This window comes from Chiloscyllium plagiosum, unplaced genomic scaffold (genome assembly GCF_037043375.1).
Source record: "Chiloscyllium plagiosum isolate Xiang-an unplaced genomic scaffold, Cpla_swu_hap1 HiC_scaffold_5, whole genome shotgun sequence".
Classification (NCBI taxonomy): domain Eukaryota; kingdom Metazoa; phylum Chordata; class Chondrichthyes; order Orectolobiformes; family Hemiscylliidae; genus Chiloscyllium; species Chiloscyllium plagiosum.
This window is the reverse complement of record NW_028270143.1, coordinates 10,919,108-10,932,974: the sequence shown is the minus strand read 5'-3', so window position 1 is coordinate 10,932,974 and position 13,867 is coordinate 10,919,108. Positions and strand designations below refer to the sequence as shown.

The 13,867-nt window shown below is 40.4% G+C and overlaps 1 protein-coding gene across 3 annotated transcripts in view; it reads right to left on the bottom strand.

Moving 5' to 3' along the window:
* Positions 1-13,867, bottom strand: part of osbpl3b (oxysterol binding protein-like 3b) — a 218,909-nt gene that overhangs the window by 163,662 nt on the left and 41,380 nt on the right. For all 3 annotated transcript variants that reach the window (XM_043689591.2, XM_043689590.2, XM_043689594.2), the window contains exon 2: positions 5,593-5,808. In XM_043689591.2, the coding sequence (XP_043545526.2) occupies positions 5,593-5,691 (99 nt within the window). In that variant the 5' untranslated portion in view covers positions 5,692-5,808. The remainder of the gene's footprint in view (positions 1-5,592; positions 5,809-13,867) is intronic.

Here is a 13,867-nt window from a genome sequence, read left to right as displayed (position 1 = left end):
CCAGAAGCATCTGGCCCTAATTCTCAGACTATACTCCCTCGTTCTAGAATCTCCAGCCAGTTTATCTTTATTTCTCCTGAGAGGTATTGAGTCAGTAGCGAAGGAACGGAGTTTGGAGCAGAGATTGAAAACAAAAGCTTCAGTCTTTCCAATATTTAACTGGAAGAAATTTCAGATCATTCAGTAATGGACATTGATAGGCATTCTGAAAATGTTTCAACAAGGAGAATTCAACGGAAACAGTTGTGAGGCAAAGCCGGTTACCATCAATGCTCATTTGAAAACTTATCTCTATGCTTTCAGATGATGCTACTGAGAAGTAGGAAAATAACATTGATGAGAAATAAGAGCTGGCCATGGGTTAGATTCTTTTGGGATACGACAGGTAGTGAATGGTACAGAAGCAGGAAGAGAAATCATTGCAAGTTATATTCTGAACATGATTAGACAGCATTCTCATTTAGTTGAATGACAGTAGAGGAGAATCATTTGCTTATTTCTATCAAAGGCTTCAGGCAGGTCAAGAGGATGAAGAGGGATAGTTTACTGCTGTCACAACCAGACTGGAAGCATTTGTGTCTTTGATTAAAGCTGTTTTTGTACTGTGACAGACACGAACATCTGATTTGAGGAATTCAAACAAGGAGTTTCGGAAGAGATGATATGCCAACATGCTCAAAGACTCTGTAAAGGAAAAGAAGTTTGGACATATTGCAGCTTTCAAAAATAATGGAGTCGGGGTTGTTTTTGAGGAGAGGGTGATAGTAGTAGATTGAAAAGGTGTAAGGAACAACATTTCCTGCAAACACACAAGCTATATTCTGTAGTAAGCTTCTATTTGCAAGTAGCTTGCTAAATTAGCAAAAAGAACTGCATTCAGAAAATTCCATCCTAATGCAACCTGCTAATACTGATCAGAACAGGTAGCCTACTCTAGCTCAACATAAATTCACATTTGTCAAGTGAAGCTAATTTAAGTAGAGGAACTGGAAAAATCAAACATTTTTTTGTTATACATGCCTTAATGGTTCAGTATAATTGAGGACAAAAAAAAACACCCCTTTTTAATGATGAAGAAAACTGTAAAGACAGTACCTAAAATTAAAGCATGGGGTATAACCATTGAATACAATCCCTTGGTGGAAATTATAGGCTGGGAAGTCTTAAATCAGTGATAGGGAAATTGTGCAAGAAACTTGCACTCAAGTTTCTTGGCTCAAACATCATTGTCTCTTCCTCAAAAGAAGTTCAAAGATGATAGGGCAGTGGATGGCATCAAATGGACATTACTAAAATATTTGACAAGGTCCCTCATGGTAGGCTGATCCAGAAGATCAAATTGCATGAAATCCATGGGGAGTTAGTAACTTGGATACAAAATTGGTTTGGCCATAGATGTCAGAGGGGTGTGCTTCTGACTGGAGGCCTGTGACCAGTGGTGTTCCAGAACAATCAATCAGTGTTAGGATCTGGGATGTTTGTAATATATAAATAACTTAGATGAAAATATCGGAGAGTTGATTAGTAAGTTGTAGATGACAAAAATTGATGGAATTGTGGATAGTGAGAAAGGATATCAAAGGATATCAAAGGATGCAGTGGGATACAGATCAGCTAGAACATTGGATGGAGAAGTGACAGTTGGAGTTTAATCCAGACAAGCGAGAGGTGATGCATCTTGGGAGGTCAAATGCAAGAGAAAAGTACATTGCAAACATCTGGACACTTCAGCATAGGGACCTTGGGGCGCAAACTCCCTGAAAGTAGCAAAACAAGTGGATAACGTATTAAAGGACAAACACTGCATGCTTGCCTTCATCGTTCGTGATGTTGAGTAGAAAATTTAGCAATGCTGCAATTGTGTAAGATTTTAGTTAGGCCACATTAACGTACTAGGTGCAGCTTGGAGTGTAATAGCTATTAAAGAGAGACTGGAAAAACTTGACTGCTTTCACTAAAGCATCAGAGGCCGAGGGACAACTTGCTAGAAGTATATAAAATTCTGAGAGGCATGTATTGGGTGGATAGCTGGGAGTAGGTTTCCCGGGATAGACATGTCAAATACAATGGGACATTGCTTTAAGGTGAGGGGGGAACATTTTAAAAAGGAGATGAGAGAGGGAGGTTAGACCATAAGACACAGGAGCAGAAATTAGGCCATTCAGCCCATTGAGTCTGCACTGCCATTCAATCATGGCTGATAGGTTTCTCAACCCCATTCTCCTGCTTTCTTCCCATAACCTTTGACACTCAAGAACCGATCTCTCTGTCTTAAATACACTCAATGACCTGGCCTCCATAACCTGCTGTAGCAGTAAATTCCACAGATTCACCACTCTCTGGCTGAAGAAGTTTCTCCTTATCTCTGTTCTAAAACATCTTCCCTTTAAGGCTGCGCCCTCGAGTACTAGTCTCTCCTACCAACGGAAACATCTTTCCAACATCCACTCTGTCCAGTCCTCAAACATTCCTCTCATACATTAAGCTTTACATTCCTGGGACCATTCTCCTGAATGTTCTCTGAACACACTCCAGGGACAGAACATCCTTCCTGAGATATGGGGCCCAAAACTGCACACAATACTCCAAATGTGGTCTGACCAACGCCTTATAGAGCTTCAGAAGTACAGTGCATTTTCCTTCCTAATTATGGATTCAATCTGCATGTTTACCTTCAGAGAATCCAGGACGTGAAATCCCAAGTCCCTTAGCTTCTGAATTTTCTCCCCATTTAGAATATAGTCCATGCCTCTATTCTTCCTCGCACAATACATGACCTCACACTTTTCAACACTGTCTTCCATCTGCCACTTCTCTGCCCACTCTCCTAACCGGTCTAAATCTTATTGCAGCCTCCCTGCCTCCTCAATGCTACCTGTCCCTCTACCCATCTTTGTATCATCTGCAAACTTAGCCAGAATGCCCTCAGTTCCTTCATCTAGATCATTAATGCATACAGTGAGACGTTGTGGCCCCAAAACTGAGCCTTGCGGAATACCACATGTCGCTGGCTGCCATCCTGAGAAAGACCCTTTTATCCCCACTCTCTGCTTTCTGCCAGACAGCCAAGCTTCTATCCATGCAAGCAACTTGCCTCTGACACCATGGGCCCTTCTCTTACTCAGTAGCCTCCTATGCGGCACCTTGTCAAAGACCTTCCTAAAGTCCAGATGGATAACATCCAATGGCTCTCCTTGGTCTAACCTGCTCGTTACTTACTCAAAGGAATTCGAGCAGATTTGTCAGGCATGGACTTCCCCTTGATGAAACCCTGCTGGCTTTGCCCTTCTTTACCATACTCTTCCAAGTATCAGAGAGGGTCGTAGGAACCGGGAATGCATTGCCAGGAGAGGTGGTAGAAGCAAATATTATAGCAATGTTTAAGAGGCATTTAGACAGACACATGAACAGACAAAGGATAGAGGGATATGAGCTATGTTGAGTTAGTACAGAATATCATCACAGTCAGCACAGACATGGTGGGCCAAAGGACCAGTTCCTGGTGTATACTGTTCTATGACTGCACCTTCAAGGGCAGTCGCTGCAGCTGAGACTGCCACTCCCACATGGGCCTCTACAGCCACAACAGACGCTGCTCTACCCACAAAGACTGAAGCAAGACTTCCCAGGTGCAGATCCATGGTCTTGTGAGACTAACACATACCACTACTACTGTTCTATGACTGTTATTTAGAGGTATAAATTTAAAAGGAAAATACAGTCATGAAATGTCTGTTTGTAAAGATATTCCTTATTAAACTATATCAAAGAACAGGCTAAAATATGGAGTACAGTGTCTTAGTTTTCTCAAAGACCACAGAAGTAACAACTATGTTTTCAAACTTAAAGAACATAGAACAGTTGTAGTGCAGTCGCAGTTAAAAAGCAGACTACACATGGACATTTTACTCAAAATGTTTTGTTTTGGTTGAATGTACAAATCACATTTTTTTTCAGTAGTTATTCTGCATTCAATCTGGACTAGTGTAGTAAATAACATTAGAATACACAAGAACACTTCTGAAGAGAAAAAAAAAACCTGAGTTGTGAATTTAAAAGAAGTAACAGAGGATTGATGAGGGCAGAGCGGTGGACGTGATCTATATGGACTGCAGTAAGGCATTCAATAATGGAAGACTGGAAAACTGGTTAGCAAGGTTACAGCTCATGGAATACAGGGAGAACTAGCCATTTAGATACAGAACTGACTCAAAGGTACAAGACAGAGGGTAGTGGTGGAGGGTTGCTTTTCAGACTGGAGGCCTGTGACCAGTGGAGTGCAACAAGGATCAGTGCTAGGTCCTCTACTTTTCATCATTTATATAAATGATTTGGATGTGAGCATAAGAGGTATAGTTAGTAGGTTTGCAGAAGACACTAAAATTGGAGGTGTAGTGCAGAGTGAAATAGGTTACCTCAGATTACAGCGGGATCTTGACCAGATGGGCCAATGGGCTGAGAAGTGCCAGGTGGACTTTAATTCAGATAAATGCGAGGTGCTGCATTTTGGGAAAGCCAATCTTAGCAGGTCTTATACACTTAATAGTAAGGTCCTAGAGAGTGTTGCTAAACAAAGGAGACCTTGGAGTGCAGGTTCATAGCTCCTTGAAAGTAAAGTTGCAGTTAGATAGGATAGTGAAGGCGGCATTTGGTATGCTTTCCTTTACTGGTCAGAGTATTAGTAAAGGAATTGGCAGGTCATGTTGTGGCTGTACAGGACATTGGTTAGGCCACTTTTGGAATATTGCGTGCAACTCTGGTCTTCTTCCTATCAGAAGGATGAAAGCATTCAGAAAAAATTTACAAGGATGTTGCCAGAGCTGGAGAATTTGAGCTGCAGGGAGTGGTTGAATTTGGCACTGTTTTCCCTGGAGTGTTGAAGGCTATGGGGTGACCTATGAAGGCAGATAGGATAAATAATCAAGGTCTTTTCACTGGCGTGGGGGTGTCCAGAAGTAGAGGGCATAGGTTTAGGGTGAGAGGGGAAAAGATATAAAACGAGAACTAAGGGGCAACTTTTTCACGCAGAGGGTGGTGCGTGTATGGAATTAGCTGCCAGACGAAATACTGGAGGCTGGGATAATTGCAACATTTAAAAGGCATCTGGATAGGTACATGAGTAGGAAGGGTTTGGAGGGGTATGGGCAAGTGCTGGCAAGTGGGACTAGATTGAGTTGTGATATCTGGTCTGCATGGATGAGTTGGACCGAAGGGCCTGTTTCTGTACTGTACATCTCTATGACTGTAAAATATTGTTGCTCTATCCATAAATGCTGCCAGACCTCCTAAATATTTACACCATTGTGTTATAATTTTGTATATTTACAGGTTTTTAGCTAATAATATACAGACTACTACATTCTATTGCACAGTCACTCACAAATATTCTGCAGTTAGCGATATGGCAGTAAAGCTCTTAATGCAATTTAGAAAAAAAAAGTCAAAAAAAAACAAATAAGCAAACATTACCATTTGAATTAAAAGTGTGGTAATGGTCTGACGCCATCCTTTATTTTTCCTTGAGGATATGGGCTGCAGATATGACATTTAAATAAACATCTATTAAAAATGAGTAAAGAGAATGTTCTGTACCTGGCGAATATCTGGTCTAAGAGAGCTGTTGGAACTCCGACTTGGACTTAATAACTTCTGTGGCGCTGTGGCAATGCTTTGCTCATTGCTGTTCATCATGATATTTGTTTGGATGTCCTCTGGAACCAAGTTAGGTCTAAGCAGCTCAACTTGAAATACTCGCAGTTCCTTTCATCCCACAGGAGCTCTGTTTGTGACGTTTATCATCATTTTATCCTAAAAAACAATGAACAGGTTACATATATTCATATTATCTTCAAAAGTGTCAAAATACACAAACAATTAGTAAGTCATCTTTCTAAAATGCTAGTCAGTAGAATGTAGACACTGCAGTAACGGATATTTCAAATAAATTTTACAATTTTTTCAGCCGCTGTAGCTGATATTACAGAATTAATGAGATCAGGCTAACTGCAATGCTAATTCAGATAGAAGATCGAATCACCCCCATATCCACATTCCCAAGAGCATGAGTAACCCTGTCCTTTCACACAGTTACATACAGCATGAAGGAATTGCAGTGTTTTGCAGAAGACATACTAAAGGTCCAAATCCCCATAAACAGTAAAACCTCAAGTTATACTGGGATTGCAAGTCATTTAAATCAGCTAGAACAGATAAAGTACCATTTTTACAACATCAAAATGAACATCAACTTTTTATCTGAAAATAGATTTTCTTTCCTGAGATTCCAAAAAGGTGCATATACTGCAGTAAGATTGACTTTTCTATGTTAAATCATCAAGATATGTTGCTGTAGAACACAAAACATTCTTTTGGTCAGATTGCCAACAGACATTCTTGCTTACCTGGTAACAATTTTTATTGGAATAACGGGTTCTCAGAATTGTTCTTATATTTGAAATAAAGAAGTTATATATTCAATAGCTTTTTTCTAACTATCTTGACTGGTTTGAAGTGGACCTGAAAAGTTGATTAAAGTCTCAAGCTAAACACACTGAATTATTGCCCCTTCACCTCCACAGTATACCACCTAATCAGTTATTGCCAGCTATGTGACAGACCTTGCACTGGGTACATTGCTGGCAATATTTCCTAATTCTGGAAATGCTTCATTGGTTGGAAAAAGCTTTGTAATGTCCCAAGGTCATGAAACGTACTAAATGCCAATCGCAACTTCTGGTAAACAACAAGTAAAATAATAAAATCCACAGGAAAATTCATTCATATTTCCAGTCTCACCAAATAATCACAGACATGAAACATCAACTTTGCTCACCAGATGCTGCCTTATCCAAAAACTCATTAGACCACTTCCCCACAAACAGGCAAAAAGCCTACCCTTTGGCAACACAGCTCAAACATGAAGTTGTAATATTGAAGATATCTTGTGTTCAGGTCAGGCTACACCTCGTGTGCGGTGTTCAATTCCCAGCACTGAGTCACAGAATGATATAACATTTACAGCACAGCAGGAGGCCAAACAGCCTGCAGTGTTTAAAGTGGTAATTTACCTAGGGTCACTATCCACCTTTTCCTGTGGCCCTACAACTTTTTCCTTTTAAGATGATGATATAATTTCCTTTTGGAAGATCACAGATATTCAAGAAGCAACAATAAACCCAGCAAAAATGGACTATGTCAGAGAACTGAATTATGTGGGAGATACATTTGAATACATCAGCCACAAATTTGTGTGAATGAAATTGAAACTTGGAGCTAAATGCAAGTAGCAAAGAAAACTTGAATCCTGAACATTGGGAAAGTTAAGCAACAACTGCAGAGTAAGAGAGCATTGATACACATTGACACAAACATTACTGAGAACGGAGAGCTGAAAGTCACTCACAATAAACTATTTCATTGAAAATTATCCTGTTGTACAGCAACAGAAGCAAACTAATAGTCACTTCAAGCTGAAGTCTGTTTTTCCTTTCTCTAAGAAGTCTTAAAATGCATAAAGATGGATAAATCCCCAGAACCTCATACAGTGCATCCTAGAACTCTGTGGGAAGCTAGGAAAGTGATTGCTGAGCCCCTTGCTGAGATATATGTATCATCAATAGCCACAGGTGAGGTGCCAGAAGCCTGGAAGTTGGCTAACATGGTGCCATTATTTAAGAAAGGCTACAAAGGAAAATCTTGGGAATACAGACCAGTGAGCCTGACATCATTAATGGCTTGTTGGAGGGGATCCCTGAGGGACCAGATTTACATGTATTTGGAGAGGCAAAGACTGATTGCTGATCGTCAACATAGGTTTGTGTGGGAGAAATTGTGTCACACTAACATGATTTGAGCTTTTTGAAGTAGTAACAAAGAGGACTGATGAGGGCAGAGCAGTGGATGTGATTTATATGGACTTCAGTAAGGCATTCAACAAGATTCCTCATGGTAGACTGGTTAGCAAGGTTAGATCCCATGGAATACAGGGAGAACCAGCTATTTAGATACAGAATTGGCTTGAAGGAAGACGACAGGTGGTGGTGGTGGTGGAGAGCTGCTTTTCAGACTGGAGGTTTGTGACCAGCATTGTGCTACAAGGATCGATGCAGGATCCACTGGCGATTATCATGTATATAAATGATTTGGATGTGAACATAGGAATCACAGATAGTAAGTTTGCAGATGACATCAGAATTGGAGGTCTAGTGGATAGTGAAGGTTACCTCAGATGCACCGGGGTCTTGATCAGATGGGCTAATGGGCCAAGGAGTAGCAGATGGATTTAATTTAGATTAATGGGAGGTGCTGCATTTTGGAAAAGCAAATCAGAGCAGGACTTATACACTTAATGGTAAAGTCCCGGGGAGCGTTACTGAACACCTCGGAGTGCAGGTTCATAGCTCCTTGAAAGTAGAGTCCTAGGCAGACAGGACAGTGAAGGCGGCATTTGATATGTTTTCCTTCATTAGTCAGAGTATTGGGTACAGGAGTTGGGAGGTCATGTTGCGGCTGTACAGGACATTGGTTAGGCCACTGTTGGAATACAGCATGCAATTCTGGACTCCTTCCTATCAGAAATATGTTGTGCAACTTGAAAGGGTTCAGAAAACATGAACAAGGATGTTGCCAGGGTTGGAGGATTTGAGCTATAGGGAGAGGCTGAACAGGCTGGGGCTGTTTCCCCTGGAATGTCAGAGGCTGAGGGGTGACCTTATAGAGGTTTATAAAATCATGAGGGGCATGGAGAGGGTAAACAGACAAGGTCTTTTTCCTGGTTGGGGGAATCCAAAACTAGAGGGCATAGGTTTAGGGTGAGAGGGGAAAGATTTAAAAAGGACATAAGGGGCAACTGTTTTTATGCAGAGGGTGGTGCACAAATGGAACAAGCTGCCAGAGAAAGTAGTGGAGGCTAGTACAATTACAACATTTAATAGGCATTTGGATGGGTATATGAATAGGAAGGGTTTAGAGGGATATGGGCCAAGTGTTGGCAAATGGGACTAGACTAGGTTCAGACATCTGGTCAGCCTGGATGAGTTGGACCGAAGGGTCTGTTTCCATGCTGTACAATTCTATGACTCTCTCTCATGTTTTATTAGAATTTCTTCATGTTAAAAATACAAAGTTTTTTTTATTTAGAGGTGCTCTGAAAGCAAGACCTTAAATGAGACCAAGTGCCAAAGAGCAATTCACAATCCACGGTGACGTGGTGGCTCAGTGGTTAGCACTGCTGCCTTATAGTGCCAGAGACTTGGGTTTGATTCCTGCCTCACGCAACTGTCTGTGTGGAGTTTGCACATTCTCCCTGTGTCTGCATGGGTTTCCTCCGGGTGCTCTGGTTTCCTCCCATAATCCAAAGACGTGCAGGTTAGGTGAATTGACCATGCTAAATTGCCCACAGTGTTCAGGGATGTGTAGGTTAGGGGTAAATAAAGGATAATATGGTAGGGGAATGGGTCTGGGTGAGTTACTGTTCGGAGGGTAGGTGTGGACTTGAAGGGCCTGTGTCCATACTGTCGAGACTCTATGACAAAGCATGATATACAGATGATAAACACAGAATTCACCCCTGAAAATGTACATTCCATTGAACACACTTAAGTAAAAGTTGACTAACACTGAACTGAGATTAACAAAGAGTAAACATTACTTTGTGGAAACCTTATAAGCCATTAATTTAATAAAGTGACTTTCTTTTGAAAAAAAATCTTCATCAGTATTCTCCAATGTTAGAATTACAGATTTATTCTTAAAGAATTCAAGTTCAAGAATGCTAGATTAATTCTATTTTCAAATTACCTGTCTTCAACTCATCTGGAAAAGTCTTTTGTCAGCTAACAAAAGCTGAAAGAAACCTACCTGCACATTTGATATGCCATATTCCTCTAAACTGAAAGGGATATTTTGCCATTTTTTGATGACGGTATTTCAAAATTCCATAATATCTAAACTGAATCTCAATATGAAATCTTTAATGTCATAAACAATGAAAGATTGTGACACATTTGACAAAATGGTATATTTTCTGAACATTTCAAGCTATGTAAATGATAAAGGATCCTCAGTTTGAATTTCATCAGGTTATTTTCCAGCTGTAGTATATCTTTTCAGATCAATGAACTCATTCAGGTAAAATGTGAATAAGGTTAGTGATAAAAACAACCAAAGTTAGTTTGAGAAATTTTTGTTTTGGTGTGATTGGGGAATGGGTGAATGGTGGTGAGAAAGTCAAAGTCAAAGTCAATGGAAGCAAGTTCAATCACTGGAAGGAATGCATTTATACATTCTGTACTGGCCACCTTGCAGTAATTATGTGACCTCTAATTCTGCTGAATTTGCTTTCACTTTGGTTTGTGTCAGCCTTTAAAATGCATGACTTGAAAAATGTTATCAAGTAGCGTGACACAGATTTACTGAATGTTCGAGAGAGCGGTTGAGAGAAAGAGGGCACGCAAGAGAGAGAACCAAACATTCAGAGCATCCATATTCTAAAGTTTTTGAACAAGTAATAATGACATGCTTCAGCATTAAAAAGCATAGACATCCCTAAAATCAATAGTTATGTCTATTCTCAAGTAGGATTTCCATGAAATTTCTCTCCTTTTATAGCTTTTACTTGTTTAGATCTCAAACACATTGCAATTCACTTTTCAATCATGTGCAAACCATTTTCCCCTCATTCACACAAGTATTTCCATGAAAACATGACCCTTTTAAATGGTAAAAAAATGTAAACTCAGTGTATGATATCCAATACCTTCAACACATAGGTATATGAAAAGAATGCATACTGCATTTACTTGATTTTTTTTAGTTTTCCCAACACCTCAAACTACCATGCTTCCAGGTCAGATAATTTACCAACTCCCAAGCCATTTGTATACGGTAACCAATAAGTAACTCCAGAGTGCATCCTGTTTAAAGCTGTACACGAGGTATCACTTACACAAATCACAGTGAATACGGCTGGTGTGCTAAGTAGCCATGTGAGAACATGAGGTAGCGACAACAAGAGAAACACTGCCTACAAATCGTGAGAGCTTGAAGCTTAATATTCAAGGATGCAAAGTATTGAGGATAGATAGAGAATGAAAGAAGCTGGAGTAGCAGTGTTGATTAGGGAAGACAAATGAGACATTGGAAAGACATTCCTGAAGGAGCACCAAGAGAATCCGTTGCTTAGTGGTGAGAAGTGAAAAAAAAGGGTGATCATGCTACTGGAGGTTTCTATAGTCGTTCAAATAGCAATTTTGTTTTATTCTTTCGTGGGGCATGGACACCACTGGCAACTATAGCAACTGTTGTTTGACCTTGACCTTAATTGACCTTGAAATGTGTAACTTAACTACCCTGTGAAATGGTTTAGGAAGAGCCAACCACATGGCTGTTTCTCTGGAGTCTCATGTAGACCAGGCCTGGTAAGAACATTAGTGAGGAGAAAGTGAGGTCTGCAGACGCTGGAGATCAAAGCTGAAACTTTATTGCTGGAACAGCACAGCAGGTCAGGCAGCATCTAGGGAACAGAAGATTCGACGTTTCGGGCACATGCCCTTCTTCAGGAATGAGCAGAGAGTGTTCAGCAGGAGAAGATAAAAGGTAGGGAGGAGGGACTTGGAGGAGGGGCGTTGGAAATGTGATAGGTGGAAAGAGGTCAAGGTGAGGGTGATAGGTCGGAGTAGGGTGGAGGCGGAGAGGTCAAGAAGACGACTGCAGGTCAGGAAGGCGGTGCCGGGCTGGAGGGATTCGGCTGAGACAAGGTGGGGGGAGGGGGGATGAAGAAACTGGTGAAGAACATTAGTGATGCATTTTATAACAGGCATTGATAGGTTCATGCTCATCAATACTGAGAATAACTTTATTAAGATCTGACAACCAATGGGTGAGATCTGAACCCATGCCTAAGAGTATTAATCTCTGGATTACTAATTCATTAGCACTATGCCACTACCTCTCTCAATGTTCAAAACAGTAAGTACAAAACAGGAGTAAATTTTCAGGGGAATTAAAGAAATGTTCATGAACTATAGATTGACGATATTGGAGGGCTTTAGCTCCACAAATGTTAACTGGAAGAGCATTAGATTAAAAGTGCAAAGGTGGGGTGGAATTTCTTAAAGTTGAGGAGAACTTCCCTTGGCAACTGAGAGTTTGGAAAGAGGCATTGCCAAATCTAGCGCTGAGGCATCAGTTAGGCCAAGGGAATCAAATATCTGTTCGACAACATCTGGGGGAGAATGATCATGGTATCGTATGATTTTGATTAGTAATGGAGAAAAGCAAGGAAAATCCTGAGCAGAACTTCTAAACTGCAACAGGGCAATTTTCAATGAGATGAAGAGAGATCTGGACAGGATACAATGCAACCAAAGACTTACCGGAAACATTTTAAAGCAAACAGGTCAGGCACATACTACATACTAGTCGACTCTCCTATTCTTGGATGCTGCCTGACTATGTACCATGCTATCTCAACTGATATCTACAACTCTACTTTCAGGAAGCTATGAACCTGCACTCAAAGTTGTTCAGCAACACTCCTGAAGACCTTACCAGTGTATATGTCTTGCTAAGATTAACTTTCACCACCTCTCATTTATCTAAATCAAACTCTAGATGAATTGAAGATTGACTAATGGGATGAACTGGAAAGAGTAGCTGTTCCCACAAATGGAATTTGCTGCCTATGAGGGCAATGGAAGCAAAGAATGTCAATGATTTCAAAAGGAAATTGGATGTACAAAATTTGAATGGCTATGGCGATAGAAATAGCAAATGGAACCAACCAGATGGATCTAGATGGTATGGAAGTAATGGGCAACAGCCAACTTGTTTGTCACTAAAGCTGAAAAGTATCATCAATTTAATGCTTGCAGAAACTATGCACTTATCACTAACACATAGGCTGGCCATTGAGCTCAAAGGGCATCAATTGCTTCACACTTCACACATGCTGCCACTTTCTGTTTTTCAATCAGTTCATTCAGATTTCCTGTGTTCACAGCATTTTGCTTTTACATAAGAAATCAGGGCAGGAGTAAGCCATAGTGCGCCTTGCCAATTAGAGTGCCATTCAAAAAACATTCACAACTCCCTGCCTAAAGCATTGTGGGTCTACCTGCAGAACATGGACAGCACCTACAGTGCAAGAAGGCAGCTGACCACCACCTTCTCAATGGCAACTAGGGACAGGCAATAAATGCTAGCCAGACAGTAACACTCACCCCACGAGAATAAAAACAAAGAAATACAATCTTCTATGTCAACCGCACTTACATAAGCTATGTCAAATGTCCTTAAACCTCTTATACCCAAAGATTATCAATTGGAGTCTTGAATATACTCAGCAAGGTCCACAGACTGCTGGGGAACAGCGCAAAAGATTCACAATTCTTTAGGTGACATAATTTCTTTCCCTGTCAGTGTTAAAGAACTGACCCTTAAGCACAAAACTGTGGCCCTGAACTTAAGAGTCTCCTGTCAGGAGAAACAACCTCTCAATACCTAACCTGTCAGGCCCTTTAAAAATACTTTATGCATTTCATTGACACAATGTTTCATTCTTCTAAACTCCAAAGAATATAAGCTCAAAGAAATTCCTAAACATTAAAGAAAGAAAATTCCTTCTTTCAAGGTTGAGAAAGATTACCTTTGTACCTTTCAACTGTAGCATTAATATCAGAAAAAAAATATTTTCTGAAAGGCTATGTTTAACAAAATTACATTGTCTTCCTTTTTACAAGATTAATAATGTAATATACAGGTTTGCTGTCGTCCTTCTTTGTTGACTACAAACATGCAGAGTGAGCTAGTTATGCAAAACAATGACATCATTCTAGTGCAGGCTGGGCTAAACCTGATTCAGGAACAC